At 38.1% G+C, this 26,173-nt stretch overlaps 1 protein-coding gene across 1 annotated transcript in view; it reads right to left on the bottom strand.

The window, feature by feature from the left end:
- Nucleotides 1–19,569, bottom strand: part of SNX3 (sorting nexin 3) — a 37,812-nt gene extending 18,243 nt beyond the window's left edge. The window contains exon 1 of the mRNA XM_021008203.2: nucleotides 19,054–19,569. Within this exon, the coding sequence (XP_020863862.1) occupies nucleotides 19,054–19,566 (513 nt within the window). The 5' untranslated portion in view covers nucleotides 19,567–19,569. The remainder of the gene's footprint in view (nucleotides 1–19,053) is intronic.
- Between the last annotated feature and the right edge of the window lie 6,604 nt (nucleotides 19,570–26,173).

The raw sequence follows: 26,173 nt of genomic DNA, 5'->3' as shown, positions 1-26,173 counted from the left end.
ACCTAGCTCAGCACTGGCAATCAATCAAGTGACACGAATTTATTAAGTGCCTACTATGTGACAGGCACTGAGATACAAAGACAAAGGCAAAATAGTCCCTGCTCTAAAGGAGTTTACATTCTAACACTGCAAAAACTGAAACATGGAGGCATCACATATATAACAAAACTATACAAAGCAGGTACAAGGTAACCTTGGAGAAAAGGGAACAAGACCAGTAGGGAGAAAGAAGGGGAGAGATGTAGAACAGGAAAGTCTTCAGACGGTAGCATGTAAGCTACATCTCAAAGAAAACCAGAGTCCAAAAGGCTGAGGAGGCAGAGCAATGCAGAAATGAGGAACAGCAAATGGAAAGGCAAAGAGAGAAGAGAGAGACTATCATATGCAAGGAACAGCAAATAGGCTAGCCTGACTGGACTGTAGAGTATGTACATGGGAATACTGTGTAAAAAGACTGGAAAGGTAGGACAATGTTAAGTTGTAAAGAGCTAACTGCCAAATGGAGTTTATCTTCGATCCTAGAGATACTAGTGAGCAGGTGCTGGCATCAGGTGGTAGAGGGTCTGACCTGTACTTTAGGAAAAACCTCACTGGCAGCTATGTGGAGGACAGACTACAGTGTGAAGTGACTTGAGGTAGGGAGATCTACTGGAATGCTACTGCATTAGTCCAGGTGAGAGAGGACGAAGAATGGAAGCAGAATCAATAGCATTAGGCAACTGGTTAGATAATGTGGAGTAAGCATGTAGAACTGAAAATGACCCTAAGGTTAGAACTGGATGAATGAAAGGATAGCTCCTCAAATGTAGTAAGAAATTTGGAGGAAGGGCAGGCTTGAGGGAGAAGATAATGAGTTGTTTTGAACACACTGCGTCTGAGATGTCTATGGATACTCAGTTCAAAATGTCCAACGCCATGCAGGACTGAAGCTCATGAGAGATTAGGTCTGAATACATAGCTCTGGGAGTCTTCTGGATAGAGACAGCAATTGGATCCAGGGGATCTTATGATTTCTGGCTCTTCAAACCATGCTATCCCAATCTAGAACTTCCCTCAGCTCTTGGAGTCTCATCCTGGAACATGCAAGTACCCCTGCAGCCTTCTCAATATGGAACATCCCTCTTAAAGATCTAGTGCTCTCCCCCAACCCAAAATTACTTTACGTTTACTTCATGTGTATTTTTGCTATCTTTAAAACTGTCTTTTTAAAAATCTCATCTTCCCAAACACCAAAAAGAGAGCACTTCCATATATCAAGCAGATAGAAAAGATTGTGTGAAATTGCACACCTCTATTAACATACCGATTGCTTTTAAAAATAAGCATATAATAAATTCAATATATTACTTTCAAAGCTTTCCCTATTTCATTCTGAACCTCCTTCTGTCCTCTTCTGTGCATTATACGTATTTATTTACTTATTTGTATAGATGTTACTTCTCCCCAGTAGAATGTAAACTCCTTTAAGGCAAAGGACAGTTACTTTTTTTTCCTTTGTATCCTCAGTGCCTAGGAGCATAATAGGCAATTATCAATGGATGTATTTGTTCAATTGTATCTTTGTGTTCTGTACAGTTGAGATTGCTAGATAAGTGACCTCTGGACAATCAAGTGTTAATGAATTCATTAAAAAACCTACACCATGAACTAAATGAAAAATCTATATTCATTTTCTGAACAATTAATTATTATCATCACGTAAGATGGTGATTGCTTCTCCTAGCAATAAACAAACCTTAAAACAAGTGAACGTATACCATTAGCTACAATGAATTAATATGCTACCTAGAGGACAGAGGAACCCTCTCCCCCAAAAATAATTAGGCTGACATTTTATCAACTTGTCAGAGTTCAGCGATATGATGATGCACTGAGTTTAAAAGTTTAAACTTAGTTTCACACTTTAGCTAGTATAACATACTTACCTATTAGAAGCCATAAAACAACTTTTCTTTCCCTTTCATCTTCCTTAGCTCTTAAAGCAATTTAAAATTACCTTGTTACAAAGGATGGCATAGTGTGTAGGGGGCAAAGGAAAAATATGTTCAGCATACATTTGGATATATTAGTTATTTCAAGTGACATAAAAACAAGATATCAATAAAAATAAGAGATGTACAGTTTAAAGGCAGAGATAATACTCTTAGGCCAATTCTCAGAGAGAATACTTAGAAGCAGGCTTGGAGAAGGAATAAATCTCACTTGGATTCAAAGCCAATACATCCCTCATACTAAAATGAGAAGAAAAAACTAAGTTACTATTCCATAAGTTATGCCACTATTTTCTCAAATGTGGCTAGAATTTAGCTACACTATAGACCAGTGTAGTTCTATGCTTAAGTTTATTCACACATATGTATACCTTCAAACTCACAGAATTTTCTCTTAATTTCTTCAAGAAAATTATTCTTAAAATAATTTGTCTTGGCTAAGCTGAAAGGAATCCATGTCTGGACAAGATGGCTTCCTAAATGAGAGGCATTCTGCCCTCCTCCCCTACATTTACTCCAGCAAAAACCTGAAATCTACACTAGACCAAATATTCAAGAACTCCAATAAGACACTACACTAAACTATTTCTTCCAAGCTAGAACTGCACAAAATTCCAAAACCCCACAGGCAACAGGAAAGTGGACCACAAGCAAAGCCAGTGCCTATACAGGCTAATAAGCCAGCAGTCATCTAGTATAACTAGAGAGAGACACTTGTGAGCTATCAAGCTCTGTGTCTAGAGACAAGAGTGAGAGGGCCCCTAAGACAAACTAAGGGAAGGGACTGTGGTACTTAGCAAATAAGACAGCATGACAGTGATAGTATCTACTCAAATAGGGTCACCCCAGGCCAAAGGACTCTGAGGTTACTAAACGTTTGGTGCTATGATGTCAGAGAGAGCCTTGAGGATCTAGGGCTCTGACATCAAAGATATACGGGGAATTAACTCAGGGAAGTAGAGGTTAGTCAAGGAAGCTAGGATGAAATCAAGTGGGGCCAAAAGTGCAACAGGAAGCAAAGCCCCATTCGTGAAACTAAAGGTGGAGAGGTGACTCAATCAAACACCCGATCAGCATCAAATACTGTAAATCTTGAGACGCACCCAAAAAAGTAACTCCATAACAACTGCAAGCAATGTATAACTCAAAAATTAAAGATCTGGATGAAAGAAGCGGAAGGAGAACAAATAGTTTAGAGTACAAAATAGTAAATCTTATCAAGAAACGCGATTCCTTGAAATCTAGAATGTGCCAAACAGAAATCAATGATTCTGTAAGGCAGCAAAAAAAATTACAACAAAAATCAAAAGATACATCTGCTATCAAAAACAAATGATCTGGAAAACATGTCAAGGAGAGATAATAATTCAAAAATCATCAGAAACCAGGATTTTTCCCCCAAAGCCTGGATGCTATAAGAAAAGCAAACAAATAACCTATACAGATCAGTTAGAACTAGAAAACAAAGTGAAGACAGAAAGAACCTACTTTTTGAAAGCAGCCCCAAAAGGAAAAAAGTCCCAGGAACGTCATAGCCAAAATTTAGTTTCTGAATTAAAGAGAAAATGTGACAAGCATCCAGAAAGAAGCACTGTAGGCACCAAAAGGACACACTCAGGATGACATGAAGCCTGTGATCTTAGCAACTACTACTATAAATGAGAGGCAATTTTGGCAAACAATATTCCAAAAGGCAAAAGATATGGGTTTAGAACCAAGAATAACTTATCCTGCAAAGCTAAGTATAATCCCACAGAGAAAAAAAAATGTACCTTTAATGCACTTCTGATGAAAAGATCAGAGTTGAGTAGAAACTTTAAAATACAAGTGTTCAGAGAAATCTTAAAAGGGTAAATGTATTCAATCAATTGTTAAGGGGTGTAAGATGACACAGTGTTAACATTCTAACAGGGGAAAAGGAACAAATATCCTTCAGAACTTTAATGTCTTCAAAGTGTATTGATTTAAATAAGAACAAGAGGTTGGGGGAAGGAAGGAGGTGGGACTGGTTCTGCTCTCTTTCCCCTTTTCACACTCTCACAAGGAAGGGTAAAAAGATACACTAGTGTAGAAAAGAAGAAGGGCAGCACGGGACTTTTTGGGGTATATGAAAAGAGCTTATAAAGCTGAAAGAAAGATTGAGGAAAGCATGTCTTAGATGAACCTCATTCTTATCTGAAACGGACAAAGGAGAGTTAAATACACATACAAACACACATACATACAAAACTTGGTGTAAAATCAATACCTTAAAATCAACAGGGAAAAAAATGGAAATGGGGTATACTGGGCAGGCATTAACTTTATTTTTTTCACAAATCTGAAAGAGGAGTAAATACCAAAAGTGATATGCCCCCCCAAAAAGGCTATTTTAAAAAATGCATATTATAGAACACAAGGAAGCAGACAAGTAGAACAGGTTTGAAAGTAATATATAGATAACATACTTCTAAACAACCTTTAAAAATATTTAGTTTTAATTTAAAAGATCTCCCCTTTCCCCTAGCACATCTCTCCTCAAATAATTTGGTCAGGGTAATTATGTGATTCCTAAAGACACTCTTGATAGTGACAGCAAACCAGACTTGCTCCCTATGCGAGTTGGGCAAGTCAATTAATCTTCACACATCTCCATTTTCTCACATAAATGAGGAAATTTTTACTTAAGGAAAATGAGGTTGGTGGGGTGGGACCAAGATGGAAGAAGAAAGGCAGGAACTCACCTGAACTCTGCCAAATTCCCCTCCAAAAAAAATTTTTTTTTTTTTGCTTTCTGGTGAGGCAATCGGAGTTGTGACTTGCCCAGGGTCACACAGCTAGTAAGTGTCAAGTATCTTGAGGCTGGATTTGAACTCAGGACATCCTGACTGCAAGGCCAGAGCTCTATCCACTGCACCACCTAGCTGCCCCTGTCCCTCCAAACAATTAAAAAAGAATTCCTCAAATCGAATTCTAGAATGGCAGAGCTAACACAAAAGGTCAGGGTAAAAAAATTTTCTAGCCCAAGACAACTTAGGAGGTCAGCAGAAAAGGTCTGTTATACCAGGAGCACAGCTCTGGCCAAGCATGGCAATGACAGCAGCAGGTCTTGGAGGTCACTGCAAAGGCAGCAGCAGCAGCTTCAGGAGCTCAGCCCAGAAATGGTAAGAGGGTTGGACAAGTGGTCAAAAGAGATTACAGGGGACCCTTTGGGTTCAGGATCCTGTTGCCCATATGCAGTTGTGGGTCATAGTTTCAGGGCTAACAGAAGTGCTAGCACTTGCAGCTACAGGAAAATGAGGTCCCTTCCTGGATAAAGACTAGAGCACAGGCCAGGAGAGAAGTGACTGCACCTCTCCTCAGATCATACCCCCTTGGAAGCACCAAAAACTTAACCGACCCCTGGAACTCACACTGAAAATAACAGCACAAAAGACCTAAAGTCTGGAACAGTGCTCCCTCCACCTAGGAGCAAAGCCTAACTTCAACAAAAAGTTAAAAGTTAAATAATAGGCTTGAAAAATGAGCAAACAACAAAAAAGATCAAGACAGAAGAAAACAAGGACGTCAAAACAACTACAAGCAAAACTTCAAAGAAAAAAGTGAATTGGACAAAAACACAACAAGAATTTCTAGAAGAGCTCAAAAAGGATTTTAAAAGTCAAATAAGAGAGGTAGAGGAAAAACTTGGAAAAGAAATGAGAGTGATGCAAGAAAATTATGGGAAAAAAAGCCAACAGCTTGGTAAAAGAGGTACAAAAAATACTGAAGAAAATAACACCTTAAAAAACAGAATAGGCCAAATGGTAAAAGAGGCATAAAAATCCAGCGACAAGAGCACTCTTAAAAAGTAGAACTGGTCAAATGGAAAAAGACTTACAAAAATTTTCTGAAGGAAAAAACTCCTTAAAAAGTAGAATTAGACAAGTGAACACTAATGACTCCATCAAGAAACAGTAACAGTCAAAGGAATGAAAAATAAAAGAAAATGTGAAATATTTCACTGGATAAACAACTGACCTGGAAAACAGATGAAGGAGAAAGTTCAATGATTTATCTGGACTCACATAACTAGCAAATATCTGAAGTCAGATTTTAGTTTAGGTCTTCCCAACTCCAAATTCAGGTGCTTCTTAAGACAGAAACTGAAAGAAGAGAAGCTTTATAATATTACAGAGACTTTGATCAAGAGTTTATCAGGTGAGGAATGGCTGAACAAGTTGTGGTAGATGACTGTGATGGAATATTACTCTGCTATAAAAGCACAAGCAGGATTTTAAGAAAAAAACAAAACATGGACTTACATGAACTGATGCAAAGTGAAGTGAACAGAACCAGGAAAACATTGTACACAGTAACAGCAATATCGTATGATGATCAACTGTGAAATGAGTTAACTATTCTCAGCAATATTTGTGAAGACAATTTCAAAGACCTTATGATGAAAATGCTATCCACCTCCAAAGAACTAATCGAGTCCGAATGTAGATCAAAGCAAACTTGCTTTATTTTTCTTGCCTTTTTTTTGCAACACAGTTAATACAAAAATGTTTTGCATGACTTCATATGTATAATCTATATCAAACTGCCTTCTCAAGGAGAGGGTAGGGAAGAGAGAATTTGGAATTCAAAATTATAAAAAATGAATGTTAAATTTTTTTTACATGTAATTGAAGGGAAAAAAAAGAAAATGAGGGTGTTGGACAAGATGGTTTCTTAAGTTCCTTCGAGATCTGTAGCTATGATTTTATGTTATTAGAGCCCAGGGAAATAAAAGGGAGTCTGCCCAGAAAGAAACACCGGAGGGACAGTTAATACTAGCTGTGAATGACTCTATTAAGCTCAACCTCTAGTATTCTAAATGGGCATAGCTTATTTTGCCTTCCTTAACTACAACTACAAGGGAATACGATTTGAATAAATTTAAAGTCAAGAACACTTGTTTCAATAATTTTTCCTTACAACTTGCTACCATAAGAAGCCTAAGGGAGAACCTCTCAGGATGAGAGGCTATAACCCTTAAGTACATAAAACTTGGTAGGTCTAAGGTAAGTAGAACTAGGTAGAAATCAAATGGCTCAGGTAACACTGAGATGAAGAATGTTCCAAGGGAATAATCAGGGTAAGAACCAAGAGACAAAATTGACAAATTTAAATTAGCAGCAAGGGATATGGGAACCAAGAAAAAAACAAAACCAAACCAAGATCACTGCAGGAGAAAAAATGCCTAGCTCTGAGTCTTGTGGAAACAAACCTAGGAAGCCCAGAGAACAGAACAGCACTGGCATGATCATATCATAATCTTCACTGGATTTCAAATCAACTTAAAACTTACCACTGGAATCTTCTAGAATAGCCTAATCAAAAAAATTTCCCATTTCTGACACTCTCCTCATAATTATTTATTAACACATTTGAAAGTTTGCTCCTTTAGAAAGTCAGGGGCCTAACTCTGAACTCACAAACTTTCAGAGTGTTAAGAGTTGAGTAGGTCTATTATATAGACTATAATTCTATTAAAAACACTACCTCTATAGCTAAAACCCCACAATCTGTGGTTTTAGTTTGAGAGTTGAGTAAGCAATTTCATATTCTTAATGAGATCTTCTAATCTACAGTAGAGCACTGATCATAACTTAGCAGAAAGACTGTCTTTAATCTTATCCAGTAGTTTTGGTGAATGCCCATAAGAATGGGTTAGTTCCTACAGGAGTAAACAAAATATTTTTAGTCAGTTAATAAGCATTTATTAAGTGCCTACTATGTGCCAGGCACTATGCTTCAAAAGATGAGGGGATGACAATGCAAGGGGTGTAGAGGAAACAACAATATGCAAATGATATACAAATAACCTATATTCCAGATAAACAGCAAATAACAGAAGGTATTAGAATTAAGGATTGGGAAAAACGTTTAAGGTTAGCATATATTTTATCTTGGAGATTATATTTAAGCTGTAACATATGCTATGGTGATTTATTAAGTGTTTCATTTGCTGGGTCTGGAGTCAAGATCTGAGCTCAAATCCTGTCTCAGACATTTACTAGCTTTGTGACCCTATTCAAGTCACTAAATCTTTTTGATTGCCTCAACCGTAAAACAGGGGTAAATAATAGTACCTATCCTACAGGGTTGTTGTGATGATCAAATGAGATAATATTTATAAAGCACTTAGCACAGTGCCTGGCACACAGCCTAATAAATGCTTATTCCCTCCCTCTCATCTTTTAAAGTACTATTGATTTGTATCTACTCCAACACTTCAGTAGGTTTTCAAAAATAATTTTAAATAACGAGCAACACTTAAATCATAAATGAACTTGTATGACATGAAATGTGATCCAGTTGGGACCATTCTCCCACAGGAAATAGAGACAACTAGAATGCCTGATGAATTTTTGAGTTCAGTGCCTGACACCAAAGGAATTCTACCAAATCCTATGTGCATCTCTATTTAGATTAACTACAGCCTTACTTAAAATGGTACAATCTAAGTACCTTAGGTTTGTGACTTTGAAAAGGCTTTGGCTCCCTAGGCTCTCCAGAGTACTTACTCCTACTAGCCCAAGGCTACTCAGAGCTAGCCCCAAACCCCGTAATTCTGGAGAGGGATGGTTTTCCCTAGAATTGCTACGTATGGTTTTTTGCCTCTCACTGACTAAAAATGATAGTTGAGAAAATGGGTGGCCAGCAAAGCCTATTAGCACATACAATGTTATATCCTTTTTGTATTCAAATATTACCACTGGTGGTGTGTAGGCTATAATCAGATTTGAGTAAGGGGTTGCATTTCTCTTCTTTGAGTTTCCTTTAGAACCAGATCATCACAGCAACATGCCTAAAATTAAGATGTAACTCAAAGATTTTCTCTACACAAAATGCAAAGTAATGATGTCTATAAGATAACGGAAATAAATCATGTGAATTAGATAACCTGATTTATTGAAACATATAGGCCCCGCCCAAAACTGTCTTTCTAGACTTTAATAACTTAGAATCACACACTGGCTAAGCGTAAGCATTTTCCCCCTAAATATATGGAGTACTGAGAAACAGATTACTACTCCCATGATCTTGCTCAGAGTTAGGAGTTGGAGGGTTCAAAGGCTTGCCAATAACACTGAACATTCTCTGTTAAAATTTAACCTAGATTCAATGCTGGAAAATGATTTATCATCAATTCATCATTAACTTACCTTCTCTCAAGAGAAACCTAATATCTCACAGCAGCAACAGACCTTAAACTTTTTATTTCAATTTGTCATTAAAGTAGCTGCATTTTACAACACTGGTCAGTATGAATCCATGTTTGTATTATTATTTTGATGGCCATGTTTTCCAGTTAGTAATTTAAGAAAAAACTTTAAGAAAATGTGGGGTAGTAGAAAGAACAGAGGACTTAAACAGATGAATTAAGAGTCAGGAGACCTGGGCTTAAGCCCCAGATCTGCCTGCCATTCACTAGCCATGTAAACACAGACAAGTTGTAACTTCTCATCTTCAGTTTTCCTCCTGTATAAAATGGGAGCCAGACTATCACAGTAACATGCCTAAAATTAATACAAAACTAAAAGATTTTCTTTAAACAAAATGCGAAATCATATCAAGTCTATAAAAATTACGGAAAAAAGATCATGTACTACCAGGTCTTTGTAAACTATAAAACATAAATATTAGCTATTATTATTACCATGTATAACAGTCAGAGTAGAGGTTCACAAATTTTTCAATAAGGAAAGTCTTCTTTTGCAATCCCAAAGGGGCCACCAAAGGAAAAGAATAAAAAGCAAAGAACTAGAATCTAAGAGGGGAGGGTGCCCTTCTATTGTTTAAAAGAGACTAGAACAACTGATTATCCCTCACCTTCACTATCTGACCATCCTATTTCCATTTCCAAAAATGGATTTTTTTTATGTCTTTTACATTGCTTTTTATGAAGAAGTGAATCTTTCCACCAACTTTTGGGTGACCTCCAATTCTTCAGAGTTTATGGCATTTGATGACTTGCAGCTACATAAATCTGCAGAAGAATACCCCCCCAAATGAGAAGGAAACAACCCAAAAGTACACAAATATTGAGAGGCATCTTTTGTTGCAATAATTGGAAGTTTTAAGGGGATGCCCATCAACTGAGGAACGGCTGAATAATGTTAATTCTTTGGAGTTTATGGCATTCTATGATTTCACACATTATCACCCCATACTTTTCCCACTCAGATGCCTCAAGCTGCAGTGCAAGCTCCCAACCTTTCCCCTTCTATGCCAGACCCTGAGAGAAGTTATTACCTAATCCCACCCTGGTACTCATAAAAGCAAATGCCACCAGGAACATGTCTCTTTCTGTTCCCCCAGCAAATCTATCTTCCCCTCTCCCATATCACTTCATAACTGTGGCAGGTACATGGCAGGGGGTGGGCTCTGCTCTGGCCATAGAACCCACCCAGCTTCTTTTCATTTATTGTGGCATAAACTGAGTCACAGAGGATGAGCAGGGGTAGAAGGGTTGTGATCTGAATCATAGATCTCATTGTTCTTCCAAGTTTCCCTATTGCTGTCAAGTATACTACAATCCTTCCAAACACCCAGATTCATAACTTCAGCGTCATCCTCAACTCACTCATACCACATAACCAAACAGTTGCCAAATCTTGTCATTTCTATCTCTGCGACATTTCTTATGTTGGTCTCACTTTTCTACTTGAACAACACCTCTTGCTGGAATACTACAATAGCTTCCTAATTGGTCTCCTTGCTTCAAGTCCCTCCCTTCTCCAATCCATCCTCCACATAGTTAAATAAGTGATTTTCCTACAGCACAGTTTTGACCATGCCACCCCACTACCAATAAACTCCAGTTGTTCTCTCAAGAATCAAATATAAATTCCTCAGGTATTTTAAGCTCTTCATAATCTTGTCCCAATCTACCTATCCAGCCACCATCTTAATATTTCTTACACATAAAAAATACCCTAATATGAAAAAGGAAATTACAGCATAATATCCTTGATTAAACAGAACAATGTACAGAAAAATATTTGAATACATTTACATTGAAAACTTTTCTGCTGAGTTGAAACTGGAGACAATTCCACTTTCGCTTGTTGTTTTTGCCATGTGTATGGTGAATGTTTTACAGAAGCATCACTCTTGCTGATTATATTCACTGTTACAACCTATTATTTGATTACCGTATTGTGTATTTTGCAATTAAAAAATGAAAATTAAAAATCTGAAAACAATTCAAATGCTTGGCTACAATGATAAAAGGAAACAGCAACCAACACCATTATTTATGTTTGCTCCACCCCCTCAAGACACACACTGAGATCTTCCAAAAACAAAGAAACATATCCAATCACACTTCATTCACCAAAAATAACGTTATTCACATTTTTAATGAAAACAAAAAAGGTGTTTTGGTATCATTAATTTCAAAATATTTAAGATTTTTATCTTCATCTCATTCTTTAAAATTTTAGTTCTTCATGTTTTATAAAATATACAATGTTAGTACATTACAAAACTTATAAGTAAATATATGTACGTACATACATTGAAGCATATAATAAATTTGCTTTTCTTTACCAAAAGTCAAACAAGTGAAATTTCATTTATTTCATATTCTCTGCACCTTTTAGTCATATGTAAGGCTGCAAAGATAAGGTTTATTATAGAGTGCAGTTTGCAAAAAAAATTTCCTGTTCTCAAAGATTCAAAGATGCCCTTGATATATGTGTAAATTATTCTCAAAGATTCTGTAGAGGTAAGAAAGTAGGCATGAGTTAGACAGTACTTAAAAAACACACACACCGATTAGTTATTGATTATAACCCCAATTACATATATAACCAGTAAATGCTAATAGGTTTACATGGCAAATCAAAACATGTTTAGTGAATTCATAGCTAGGCATTCTGCTACCAACTATATTTAAATTACCAATTTTTTAAAAAAACATTAAAGAAAAAAAGTCAGTCAACAATATTTAATGAACATCTACCTATGTATTAGTTGGTTCAGGATGCAAAAATGTATAGTCTGTGTCTTCAATAAGCAGTCTGAAAAGGGATGAATAATATTACATATGTTTATAGATAAGTATACTTACGTATTGCATATAATCCCCCTAGGAAATATTTTATGTATGTATATGTATACCACATATAACTATGTATAAGTGACTATTCCATTAATAGCTGTATAAAGTAAAAAGTGGCACGTAGGTGGCACAGTTGATAAAGGGCTGGGCCTAAAGTCAGGAAGACTCATCTTTCTGAATTCCAATCTGGCTTCAGACACTTACTAGCTGTGTGACCCTGGGCAAGTCACTTAACACTGTTTGCCTCAGTTCCTCATCTGTAAAATGAGATGGAGAAGGAAATGGCAAATTACTCCAGGATCTTTGCCAAGTAAACCCCAAATGGAGTAACAAAGATTAGGACACAACTGAACAACAAAACTTTCATTTTACAAATGACAAAAAGTAAGCCCAAATAATTTGCCCCAAGGTCACACAGGCAGTAAATGGAAAAGCTGGGATTCAAATCCAGGTGCCCTTAACTCCAAAACCTATGCTCTTTCCACTGTACATCATACCTACTTCATTGGTGAGTGAAACTTACTTGAATAGATATACTGTTCCTATAACTCTAAGCCACATAAGAATGAAAATATACTGGTTTATTAAAAGGATAAGCCTTTACTTGGGGTCATTCAAAGAACTCTGTAATTTAAAAATTGCATTACCTCACAAGATAAGTAAGTTGAATGTGTTACATTCCCCATTTTACTTTTTAAACACAAAGGAATGAATCTCTAAGCATAGGTATATTTCAGGAGGCACTGGAACTTTCTCCAACTGTGACTGCTTGCTATATGCTTCAGGTAGTGGTAAATGTTAGTTCAATATTCACATTCTCTTACCACACTGGGATGCTGTCATACTGAATATTAAATTAAATGGATTATCATTTGAAAACTGTAATCTTAATTAAAACAAGTCAGTTAACACAACATCTTAATCAAATGAGAATATATGTTTTTCAGAAGATGAAATCCTAGATAAATGAGGTATTGCACACAAGACAAAACACAAGTCAGACACTCCTATCAGATCCAACCTCAAATAACTATCATTAACAGTGCTGACATTACTGCTGTGCATGGAAGGCAAAAACACTGGGTCAGTCTAAGACAGAAGGCCGCTGCTGTCATTCTGAACCCTCCACTATTTTACCCACCTAATGCTCACCCTCACACTGGTTGGCACTGTTCCTATCAACGTGGACAAGGAGCCAGACTTGAAAAGAGAAAGATCTGTAAAGCTTTTTAAAAGAGAATACTGAATACACATCTTTTATTGGTGGTTTTGTGTCATAACTCTGAACATCAACCATACTGTTAGATGATGTGGGACATATAATCAGAGAATCACAGTTGGAAGGGATATTAGATGTCATCAGTCCAATTCTCCAGCATATACAATTAACACTTCATATAATATCTTGACAGATCATTTATCTTTTGCTTGAACATTTGTAATAGTCAGGATTTTGTCCACTTACAGGGTCATACAATCCAATTTTGTGCCAATGTTTGTTACCAAGTTCACTGGGCATAAGGATCAATTACTTAATTTAATCACAACGTACAAACATATACAGCAAAAGAATGCTCTTTCCTGTGGACTGCTTAAACTGATATGCCTGTAATCCTTGGCAAGTCACTTAACCTGTATGCCTCCGCTTCTTCAACTGTAAAATGGGGATAATAATATCACCTACTTTGCAGGGTTGTTACATGAGAATGAAACGAGATAATATCTGGAATAAGTGCTATATAAGTTCCCTTTCCTTTCCCTGCAGAATGGTAATTTATGGCTTTAGGAGCTAGCAACATACAACTAGCTTCTTTCCCATCCCCAGATAACTGAATTGTTCAGTTGTTTCTCTTCATTGTCACTGACTCACTTTCTAGTGTCTGCTGCTCAGCACTTCTAATCTTTGATGTTCTCTCATTTTTTTTCTTTGTCACCACCATTCACTCATCTCAAGTTCTTTTTAACATAGGTGAAGCTACATATACTTGTTGCAATTAGGAGCTTGTGGCAACTTTTTTTTTAACCACTTCTGAGTAGTCCTGACTTCTTTGCCTCCCAAAGATGTATCTTGGGTTAGAGAATTCAAACACAAAGAGAATGGAAGACTTGCAGCATGTCATAGCAATACACAGATCACTGACTTGGGAGGGTTTCAAACCTCAGACCTGGTAGTTCTGGCTGTAAAAGTAATTAGCTGCGCAACTCTGGGCACAAACTCTGTGGATTGATGGTGGATTCATCTGTGATGGATGAAATGGTTTAACTCAACAGTTCATCCTCTTTTGGTGAAAACTAGCCAATTGTCATTTCCCTAAAGTCTTATAATTATAGTAGTTACAATCACTGAAGAAGTTAAGAACTAGAGCATGGGAAAAAGAAGACATTGCTGGCAGTAGGTCCCTCCTTAATGATAATTCTAGCAAGTCACTGAGAGAGGAGGAACATGGTAGCACTGGCCAGCTGAGAGATCCACCATGTAAAACTTAAAATCAACACAATGATTTTAAAAACAACACATTCCATCACTCAGCTCTGGGCATTTTTTCTGGCTTTACCCCATACATGGAATATTCTCCCTCCTCTTCCTAACTATTGACCTCCCTGACTTCCTTTAAGTCCTAATTAAAATTCCATCTTTTACTGAAAGCCTTCATCATACCCCTCTTAATTCCCACATTTTCCCTGTTAATTATTTCCTATTTATCCTGTATATATATTGTTTTGTACTTATTTGTTCACATGTTGTCTCCCCTATTAGACTGTAAGATGTTCGAGGGCAGGGGCTATCTTTTGCCTCTTTTTGTATCTCCAGCACTTAGCACAGTCCCTGGCACATAACAGGTGTTTAATAAATATTTACTGAACACCAATGTGTACTGGACTAGATGATCACTAGTGTTTTTTTCAGCTACAAATTCCATGATCCTACTTAGGTGAGATAGTACAAACCATTATCAGTACAAGTTTATCTGTTCAATTATTTTTTAGTTGTGTCCAAATCTTCCGCGAACCCATTTGGGGTTTTCTTGGCAGAGATACTGGAGTGGTTTGCCATTTCCTCCTCCACCTCATGTTACTAAGATGAGAAAACTAAGGCAAATAGGGTTAATTGACTTGCCCAGAGTCACAAAGCTAGTAAGCATCTAAGGCTGGATTTGAAACAACTGGTTAGAAGCAGATTACAGGAGTCTTTTTGCCAGCACTGAGGCAGGACTCTGTTGCTTTAACCATACGTGGATCCAGGTCACGGTCCTGGATGGCAATCTCAGAGTAAGGATGCGCACTAACAAATCAAAGCTCTCAGCTGCAGTAGTGTGGGGACTCTTGTCACAGCGCCAGAGTAGAAAAGAGTGCCTGTGGTCGCTCACAGACTATAGCATAGGTCAGAAGAGTAGTAAACACATCTCTCCTTAGATCATACTACTTAGAAGAACTGAAAACTTACAGGTCCCTAGAAGTATCTCTGAGAACAGCTGAACAAAACCCTGAAACTTTGGACAGTGCACCTTCCACCCTGGAAGCAAAGCCCCACTGTAGCAAAGAATTAAAAGTCAAGAAATAGGCTGGAAAAATGGGCAAACAGACAAAAATCCTGACCATAAGAAGGTACTATGGTGACAAGGAAGATCAAAACACACTTAGAAGAAGATAACAAAGTCAAAACCCATACGTCCAAAGCCTCAAAGAAAAATATGAATTGGTCTCAGGTCATGGAAGAGCTAAAAAAAAATTTGAAAATCAAGTATGAGAGGTAGAGAAAAAATTGGGAAGAGAAATGAGAATGATAACAAGAAAATCATGAAAAAAGAGTCAACAACTTGGTAAAGAGGACACCAAAAAATTCTGAAGAAAATAATACCTTAAAAAACAGAGTAGGCCAAACGGTAAAAGACATACAAAAAGTCAATGAGGAGAAGACTTTGAAAAGCAGAACTGGCCAAATGGTAAAAGAGGCATAAAAATTCACTGAAGGAAAAAACTCCTTAGAAACAGAACTGTCAAATGGAAAAGGAGACACAAAAGCTCACTGAAGAAAATAACTCCTCAAAACTTAGAATTAAGCAAATGGAAGTTAATAACTTTATGAGAAATCAAGAAACAATAAAACAAAACCAAAAGAATGAAAAAAACAGAAATGTGAAATATCTCATTGGAAAAACAACTCACCTGGAAAACAGAGCCAGGAGATCTCATTTAAAAATTATTGGACTACCTGAGAGTCATGATCAAAAAAAGAGCCTAGACATCCTCTTTAAAGAAATTATGAAGGAAAACTGCCCTGATATTCTAGAACCAGAGGGTAAAACAGAAATTGAAAGAATCCACTGATCACCTCCTGAAAACTCCCAGGAATATTATTGCCAAATTCCAGATCTCCCAGGTCAAGGAGAAAACATTGGCACCAGCCAGAAACAATTCAAGTATAGTGAAGGCATAGTCAGGATAATGTAAGATTTAGCAGCTTCTACATTAAAGGACTGGAGGGCTTGGAATATGATATTCCAGAAGACAAAGGAACTAGGATTACAGGCAAGAGTCATCTACTCAGCAAAACTTCAGGGGAAAAAATAGACATTAAATGAAAAAGAAGACTTTCAAGCATTCTTAATGTAAAGACCAGAGCTGAATAGTAAATTTGGCTTTTAAATACAAGACTCAGGACAAGCATAAAAAGGTAAACAGGAAAGGGAAATCATAAGGGAATAAAAAGCTGTGGTCCTTACAGAATTAAAAAAAAAAAGAATCCTATGACTAACAATAGAAAAAATTTAAGGTTCCATTTAGTACAAAAAGGCTTAACAAATACTTTCAAGGGAACTATCAGTCTTAAAAATGAGGAAGTATAAAAAGAAAATTCTGATTCATCTGTGTGGCAGGATATACTAGCTATGGAAGCTCAGAAATAAGATTGCTGAGATTTTTGTCAGAAAAAGGCAAACTCATTGGTGAATAAAGGCAAATGGGACAACTATGTTAAACTGTCACATGACGTTAAATTAACTGTCATGTAAGAAATCAAAGACAAAAAACAAGGGTCCAATATATAACATAATATTTATAAAAGCACTTTTGTCACAGCGAAGAGCTGGAAACAAAGTAGATACCCATCAATTCTGCAATGCCTTGAAAAAACTATGGTATACAAATATAATGATTATACATGATAATATAAAAATTTGGAGAAACATAGGAAGATTTTTATGAACTGATGCAGGGCAAAATAAGAAAAACAACATACATAATGATTGTATAACAAGGTAAATGAAAAGATCAATGAAAGAAATCCTAGAGAACAAATAATGAAACATACTTTGAGGGACAGAAGTGGGGAGGTGAGGGAAACACTACCATTGGGGCTAAATGTGCTATATGTCACTGAATGCAACTATTACCCCAAATGTTTTTTGTTTTTTAATTATAAAGAAGGATTCATTTTGGAAAGGGAGGATGAAGTAACGTCTCCAGAAAAGACTGATGTAAATACAAAACTTCAATAAAACTGTTTTTAGGTTAATGTCAACATGTACCATATTATCTTCCATTTGAGGAAAGTGATATTTAGATTCTTGAAGTTCAATAAAACTTCATCTATTTATTTAGCAAATAGAAAGAACAAGACAATTAGAAATACTGAACTGCAAGTTTCATTTTAAAATAAAAGCAGATGTTTCCTAGGTAAAAATTTTACATTAGTCAGAAACATTAAAATAGGAGAATGAAGTCCAAGAGTGGCTGAAGCCATCTTCTTAAAGACTTCCATTAATATGACAACTTAATGCTAACTTATTTATGTAAATTTTAGTTCATCTAAAGCCAAAATTTTCTTATACCTCATTTTAATCAACTAATTTGTTATGTTTTAACAGCTAGATTAGTTTATGCAATTAATTTTTAAAGATACTTACCTTGTAAATTCTTTAATCCTAAACTATAGAGAGTGAAGCACAGTTCTCAATTAGCATCTTTCAAATCATCTGAATTATTTATCCCCAACAAATACTAGTCAGGAAATTATAAGTGTGTGTTTCTACTTCAATTGATTCTTTCATTCAGTGAAGTGCAAATCTCGAAATTAGAATGTGTGTGTATATTACCTAAATGAGCAGATTTTCCTTAATACATTAAGGAAATATATTAATACTTAATAGTTCTAGTTCCTGGATTGTGGGATGTGTAATACTCTTGCCCTAGGCCCCTAACCATCATGGTGGCCAAGAGCTAAAGGGTCCCGGGCCTTTTCACTCCATTCCTTCAATCCTCAATTCAAACCCCAATCAGCAGCATCTATTGGTGAGCCTTCCTTTCTCTCTCTCTCTCTCTTTTTTTAAACAAAAGCCGTGAAATTACTTCCTTCGATTTGCTGGTCTGAGGTGGTGTGAACACCCCAAGGCCTTTCCAGGCCTGTACACCAATACCCCAACTTCAAGGGAAGGGCCTGGAGCAGCCAGTTTGACAACTACTGGGAAACAGGTCTCCAGGACAAGAAAGCGGGGGTGGCTTCAAATTAAATACCGCTCTTTTCCTACCGCACCCCAGTTCCTAGAAGCTGTCGATTTGAAAGACATTTCTCCCCTTCCCCCACCCCCGGAGAAGTACTGCTTCCAAACCTAAAAGTCATCTCTGAGATAAGGGCAGGAGGCTCCAGGAGTGGGGTGGGGTGAGCCGGAGCCCCTCCCCTTCCAACGCGGGGGGTCTCGCCCCGACGCAGACTCTAAGACATTCCCCCTCTCTCCTACCCCCACGCCAAACGTGCCCTTTCGGGGACACCCCCACTCCCACGGGGCCTGATGTCAACAATCAGGGTCCGGAGAGAAAGGACGGAGCGACGGATGGACCCCCCGCCGCCTTCGCTCCCGCAGCGCCACGCCCCATTGCGGACTAGGGGCCCCGTGGGATGGGGGGGGCAGGGGAGACATGAAAAGGGGAGCGTCAGCCTGGGCCAAGAGCTAGGGCAGGGAGGGCAGAGGACGGAAAAGGCCTCACCTTGACCCTTATCTCATAGGTGGTGAAGCGGCCTCGGCCGACCCCCACTGTCTGCGGGTTGCTCACGTCGATCTCGAGGAAGTTGCTGGGCGGACCGTAGGCGTCATTCAGGTTCTGCGGTTTGGTGATCAACCGCCGGGTATCCGCTACGGTCTCCGCCATTTCGCCGCTGCTCCCTCCTCCTCCGCCTCCTCCCGCCGCCGCCGCCGCCGCTGCTTCTTCTTCAACCTCCACCGCCGCCGCCGCCGCCGCCGCCGCCCACCCGGGGGAAACCGAGCTCGAGCTCGCGCGCTCCCGCACGCCGGCACGCACGCACTCACGCGCGCGCGCGCTTCCCCCACCCTCGGGGACTACGGCGCGGGAGGGAGAGGAGGCTTGGGTGCGCGGTCGCTCTGCAAGGAGAAACCCTGCCGAGTGCCTAGGGGAAAACAGCTGACTCGAGTGCGGGAAAACGCGAGCACTCGCAGACCAGCTGCAGGGAGGCCCCAGGGAGGAGGGAGGAAGGAGCTGCATGGGGGTGGGGGTGGGGCGGGAGGGTGTTCTGGGCGGGGGAAGGGGGACGCGAAAGGCACCACGGAACTTGTAGTCTTCCTGGCTCCTTCTCCCAGTGCTAGAAGGAACGTGCTTTTGGGAGAAGAGCGAGGGCCAGGTAAGACTACAACTCCCACAGTGCACAAGGACGGGAGCGCACACAATGGAGAGGTTTGGGCCAAGGGTATTCAAGGGCCCGCCCGAAGAGAAAATGGGAAAAACGGGATGGGCTCCTCAGCCTATTTCTCCTGTGTCAGCTATGCTGGGGCTGGGGTGGCTAGAACACCGGAAATGAGAGTCACGAGGAAGGGAGACGTGGCCGGGGAAGGGTTAAGGGAGTTAAATCTGTGGAAGGTGAAAATTGCAGTGGTCTGAGGACAAAAATCAAAGCTAGAGCAGAGGGAGGTGCAGCAAAAGCTGGCGATTTCAGCCCGCCCCACTGTTCTAATGAAGCGCCAACAAATACTCTCCATGTCATCTTTTGGTCTGTTTAATATTTCAGATATCAGAAGAAGGTAGCTAAGTTGCACAGTGGACGGAGTGCTGGGCCTGGAGATAGGAAGATCTGAGTTCAAATGCAGCCTCAGACACTGGCTTTCTGACCGGGCAAGTCACTTAACTTTGGTCCGCTTCAGTTTCCTTAACTGTAAAATGGGGATGATAACAAACAGTACCTGCCTCCCCGAATTGGTGTGAGGATCAAATGACATTATATTCTTAAAGGGTCTGGAACACAGTAGGTATTTAATAAATGCTTTTCTCCCTTCCTCCTTCCCCTCCCCCACCTCCTCAGAAGACACAGCTAGAAGGGCCCTTGGAGATCATTTGGTCAGGCCACCTGATGCTGTCACAATATCAGAGATAAACATGTTCAACATATTTTTTCATTATCTATAGCCTCGAAGAAACTACCTGTCTTTCAACACTGCCACTTGGCTATTTTTCCTCAAGACGACGATAATAATGACACATCCTTCACTGGGAGGTCAATTCAACGATCCAGACAAGTCTGAGAACGGATCCTGTTGCCCATTAATATATGCTTTATATTTTTGAGGTTTGCAAAGCACTTTTTCCACAATAATGGTGAGATACAGTCAAGAAGAATTACAAACGAAGAAGCAGATTAAGTGATTTGGTGACACAGCTAGTAGATGCCAAAGCAGGAGTCAAACCTGTGGTGGTAGAACTATCCCTCCACCGTGTCCAACATTCTCTCTGCCACAGAATTACAGAATCTCCATCTTGGAAGGGACCTTCCTAGTCCAATTAGGTCTGGACAACAATCCCCTTTACAGTATCCAGAGAATGGTCATCCAGTCTTTGCTTAAGTCAGTTAGCCAGGAAACATTTATTAAGCATCTACTGTGGGTTGGAGATGGCAGAGTGGATAGAGTGCTGACTTTGGAGTCAGGATGACCTGAGTTCAAATCCAGTCTGAACCATTTACTAGCTGTGTGACCCTAGGCAAGTCACTTCACCCTGTTTGCCTCAGTGTCCTCATCTGTAAAATGAGCTGGACAAGGAAATGGCAAACTGCTTCAGTATCTTTGCCAAGAAAACCCCAAATGGGGTCACAAAGAGTTGGGCACAACTGAACGATAACAACATCATGGGCTGGAGTTACAAAAAAAAAGGTAAAAGACAGTTGCTGCCCTCCAGGAGCTCGCAGTCTAATGGAGGAGACAACCATGCAAAAAACTATGTACAAACTAACTATATGTAGGATAAATAGGAAATAATTAATAGAGGGAAGGCACTAGAGGTAAGAGAGATAGGGAAAGGCTTCCTAAGCTGGGACTTGAAAGAAGCCACGGAAGCTGGGAGGTAGAGATGAGCAGGGAGAGTATTCCACGTATGAGGGACAGCCAGAGAAAAAGCCTTGAGTTTAGAGATGGTGTCTTGGGTGAGGAACAGCAAGGAGGCCTGTCATAATGAACTGAAGAGTCTGGGGGTTGAAAGCGTGGTGTGAAGTGTAAGAAGACTAGAAAGGTAGGGGGACTAGGTTTGAATGCCAAACAGGCTTTTATATTTGATCCTGGAGGTGACAGGAAGCCACTGGAGTTTCTTGAGTGTGTGTGGTGGGGAGAGCAGGGAGGAGTGACATGGTCATATTTGTGCTATTTAGGAAAAATCACTTTGGCAGCTGAACAGAGTCAACTAGAGTGGTGAGAAACTTGTGGCAGGCAGACCAACCTGCATTATTGCCCTATTGCACCAATCTAGGCAGAAGGTGATAAGGTTCTGTACCAGGGTGGTGGGGAGAAGAGGGAGTATACATGTGAGAGATGATGTAAAGGTGAAATCAACAAGTTTTAGTAACAGCTTGAATATGGGGAAATGAAAAATAATGAAGAGTCAAAGTTGGATCACAACAAGGTTGGAGTTCACAACTCCACCAACAGTGCATTAATGTTCCAATTAACATAATGTTCCAAAGAACATCTTCTCCAGTATTTATCATTTTCCTGTTTGGTCATGTTAGCTAATCTGATAGGTGTGATGTGGTACCTCAGAGTTGTTTTGATTTGCGTTTCTCTAATCAGTAGTGATTTAGAGCATTTTTTCATATGACTATAGATGGTTTTAATTTCTTCCTATGAAAACTGCCTGTTCATATCCTTTGACCATTTATCAATTGGGGCATGACTTGTATTGATTGACTTGGCTCCCTCTTCCACTCCTGACTTTCCTGGCTTCCTTTAAATCCCAACTAAAATCTCATTTTCTCCAGGATACCTTTCCCAACCCCTCTTAAAACTAGTAATACCTTCCTTCTGTTGATTTAATTATTTCCTATTTATCCTGTATATCGTTTGCTTTGTATATATTTGTTTGCATTGTCTCTCTCATGAGATTGTAAGCTCCTTGAGGACAAGGACTGTCCTTTGCCTCTTTTTGTATCTCTAGTGCTTAGCACAGTGCCTGGCACATAGTAGACACTTAATGTCGATTGATTGATAAAGAATAATACACAATGGGAAAAAAGAATAATACACAATAGAACATTATACAAATTATTCTCCAAAATTGAGGAAGAATGCACACTACCAAATTCCTTTCATGAGACAAATATAGTACTCATACCTAAGTTAGGGAAGGACAAAGCATAGAACTTTAGACCAACATCCCTGATGACTATAAATTTAAAAAATGTTTAATTATTCTGTCAAAGAGACTAGCAATTTATCCAATAAATAATTTATTTTGACCAACCTTAATTTATACTAGTTTTGCAAGGATGGTTAGGAAACAATAAACATAATCATATAAATGTTTTTTTTTAAATTCCAAACCCCTTGATAATCTCATGAAAAACCTTTGACAATGTACAGCACTCAATTATGCTAAAAACCCTACAAAATATAGGCTTAGAGAGACCTTTTTTTAATATCATAAAAGTATAGATTTAAAATGAAAAGCATGCTATTCAATGGAGATACACTAGAAACATTCCTAATAAATATAGGAATAAAGCAAGGATGTCCCTTCTCCCCACTATTATTTGATAGAGTTCTGAAAATGCTAGCAATACCAATAAGATGAGAAAGAAATTCAGGGTGTAAAGATAAGCAAAGAAGAGATAAAAACCATCCCTATTTGCTGATAATATGATAGTTTAATTAGAAAATCCCAGGGAATTAGCCAAGATACCTGAGAGAGTTAATTTCAGCAAAGTCATAGGCTATAAAATAAATCCTCGAAAATCAACCATTTCTATATAATAATAACAGAATTCAAGAGGCAACAATAGAAATCCAGTTGTTTTAAACACTTTGTGACTTCATTTGGGGTTTTCTCAGCAAAGATATTGGAGTGGTTTGCCCTTTCCTTCTCCAGCTCATTTTACAGATGAGGCAACTGAGGCAAATGGGGTTAAGTGACTTGTCTAGGGCCACACAGCTAGTAAATGCCTGAGGCCAGATTCAAGCCTAGCACTGTATCTAGTGTGCCACCTAGCCTCCCTTATGATAATGGAAGAGGAAACCCCATTCTAAATATCCCCAAAATGCATAGAGTATCTGGGAGTCAGTCTACCAAAGAATACAGAAGTCTTGTATATAGATTCATTTAAAAAGTGTTCCTTAAAAAAATAAAGAACAACTTAAAAAGCTACAGGAATATTCAGTACATCTGGCTTTGCTTTGCCAATAAAATAAAAATGACAAAACTACCAAAGTTAATTTATACTTTTAATACCATACTAATCAATTTTTTGGAGGGTTATTTTATAGAACTTGATAAAATAATAACAAAATTCATTTGGAAAAACAAAAGATCAAGATATCAAGGGAAATGATAAAAAAAGAGGTAGGTGAAAAGTGGGATAGTACTTCCAGATGTCAAACTATATAATAAAACAGCAGTCATCAAATGCAACTGATAATGGTTAAACAATAGAAAAAGAAATCAGTGAAACAGACTAGATGAGGGAGAATCAGAGATAATTGAACTCAATAATCTAGTGTCTGATAAAATGGAAAAGATATATCACTTAGGAAAGAATTCCCTGTTTGATAAAAAAAAAAGAAAGAAAAAAACCCCACTGCTTTGAAAATTAGAAAGCACTTTAGCAGCAATTAGTTTTAGATCAATACCTTACACCTCATTCCGCAATACATTCTAAATATATATATGTGACCTTCATATTGAAAATCATACTAAAAATACACTAGAAAAGAAGCAGATTATATATATATATCTCACAACTATGTGTAGGAAGTCAAACAAAGGCTAGAGGTAATTGTGCAAAAAATAAAGTTGAGAACTTTGATTACATGAAACTGAAAAGCTTTTGCATGTAAAAAAATTAATACACCCAGGATAAAAAGGGAAACACTCAGTTGGGGAAAAATCTTTGTATCCAATTTCTCTTATTAGGCTCTGGTATCCAAAATATAGAAACAATTAACAGACGTGTGTGTATGTATGTATATACAATCAATCCTCAACTTTTGTGGGAGCAGCATTCCTGGAAAATGATGCAGAAGTCAAAAAAATGTGAATGTTGATACACTGAACCTATGTTCAATGGGGAGTTAGGTTTCTGTGACCACAAAAAAACTAATCTTTCACTAAATTGCTAAAAAAAATTTTTTTCTGCATACAATTCTTTATAACAAAACATTAATTCTGATAATTTGCACCTTTCCTAACACAGTAACCATGAAATAGCCCATAAAATAGAGTACGCAGAATAAAATTGCTAACATGCAAAACATTTTTTTCTCACTAGTAATTCCCTAGAATTCTGCGACCTTTTGTGTTAAAACTCTCAATAAAAAGACATTGTTCACTTTTCATAACCATAAAATCTACAGTAACATAAATACTTTCCTCCTTTTTGCAGATATAATGAATCATCACTTCCTTAGCACCAAACTCTTAGGCAGGCAGTCGCTGAAGACATTCCAGCACGAAGTTTATCTAACACCTTTATTTTCTCGATAGGCCACATTATGGACTTTGCACAATTGGGCTCAGAGCTCAGAAGACTTGCACTATACTTTGCAGGCATAATTGCAGCACAAAACTTGAGTTTTAAAGGCAAACAATAAAAGTATGCAGCAAATGCCTGGGGAATTTTTTACAACTGTAGGGTGAACAAGACCAGTGAAGCGCTTAGTAGGATACTGGCTGGTCCACAAACCTGTGGGCATCATGCCTCTCACTTTTTTCTCTACTGCACATAACCTCAAATGTGTGCACTTGCCAATGCCAAAGTGAAAATGAAGTTACTAATAAAAGCATGAGAATGCTTGAAGTTGTGTGAGTTAAATGCATGGATGTTGAGGATTGACTGTTTGTGTCTATACACACATACAAATACATACATATGTATATATACACATAAATATACATATATGTGTACATACACACTTAAATATAGATACGTGCATATATACTCATATGTAAATATATATGTATGTATACATACATGAAGGCTTAAATATACATGCATGTATACATATATGTGATAAAAACACAGAACCCTGCAGGATCCCAGGAAATTTTGGAACCATGAGTTCTTCTAGAATACTTCAGAAGAGAAGAGAATAAGAAGTGATAAGAAATTACATGGCAAAATTTAAGGCCTGCACAATGGAAATAATTAGCAAAATAGAAAAACTTGAATCTATGGTGGCAAGTCTCTCAAAATAAGTGGAAGAAGAAATAAGATTTGGAATAGAAATATCCTGAAGTGAAGGATAATCTGGAAGAAAAAAGCAATAGCACTGAAACAACACGTGATTTCTTCATAAACAAAAGCTTTTGATTTCAGAAACAGGATGTGCCTAGAAAATTTTAGGAACATAGATTTTGTAGAAGAACGTGATAAAAAACTTTATAATGCACAAATTAAAATAAGAAAATTGCTCAGAATTTTTGAAAACAATACAAAGCACCAATTGAAAGAATCTAGAGAATACCTCCAGAAAAATAAGTAAAAAATGAAAACCAACCTTGTGATTTAAACTCTAAAACACATGGTAGTAAATTTTAATAATGGCAATGACAAATAGCAAATTCTTCTAGTTGCCGAGAGAAAGGCCCACTGTTCTATCCACTGTACCATCCGCTACCTCTA

This window comes from Phascolarctos cinereus, unplaced genomic scaffold (assembly GCF_003287225.1).
Source record: "Phascolarctos cinereus isolate Bilbo 61053 unplaced genomic scaffold, phaCin_HiC Scaffold_5;HRSCAF=322, whole genome shotgun sequence".
Lineage (NCBI taxonomy): Eukaryota > Metazoa > Chordata > Mammalia > Diprotodontia > Phascolarctidae > Phascolarctos > Phascolarctos cinereus.
The sequence above is the reverse complement of the archived record's forward strand: the minus strand, read 5'-3'. Positions and strand labels throughout refer to the sequence as shown.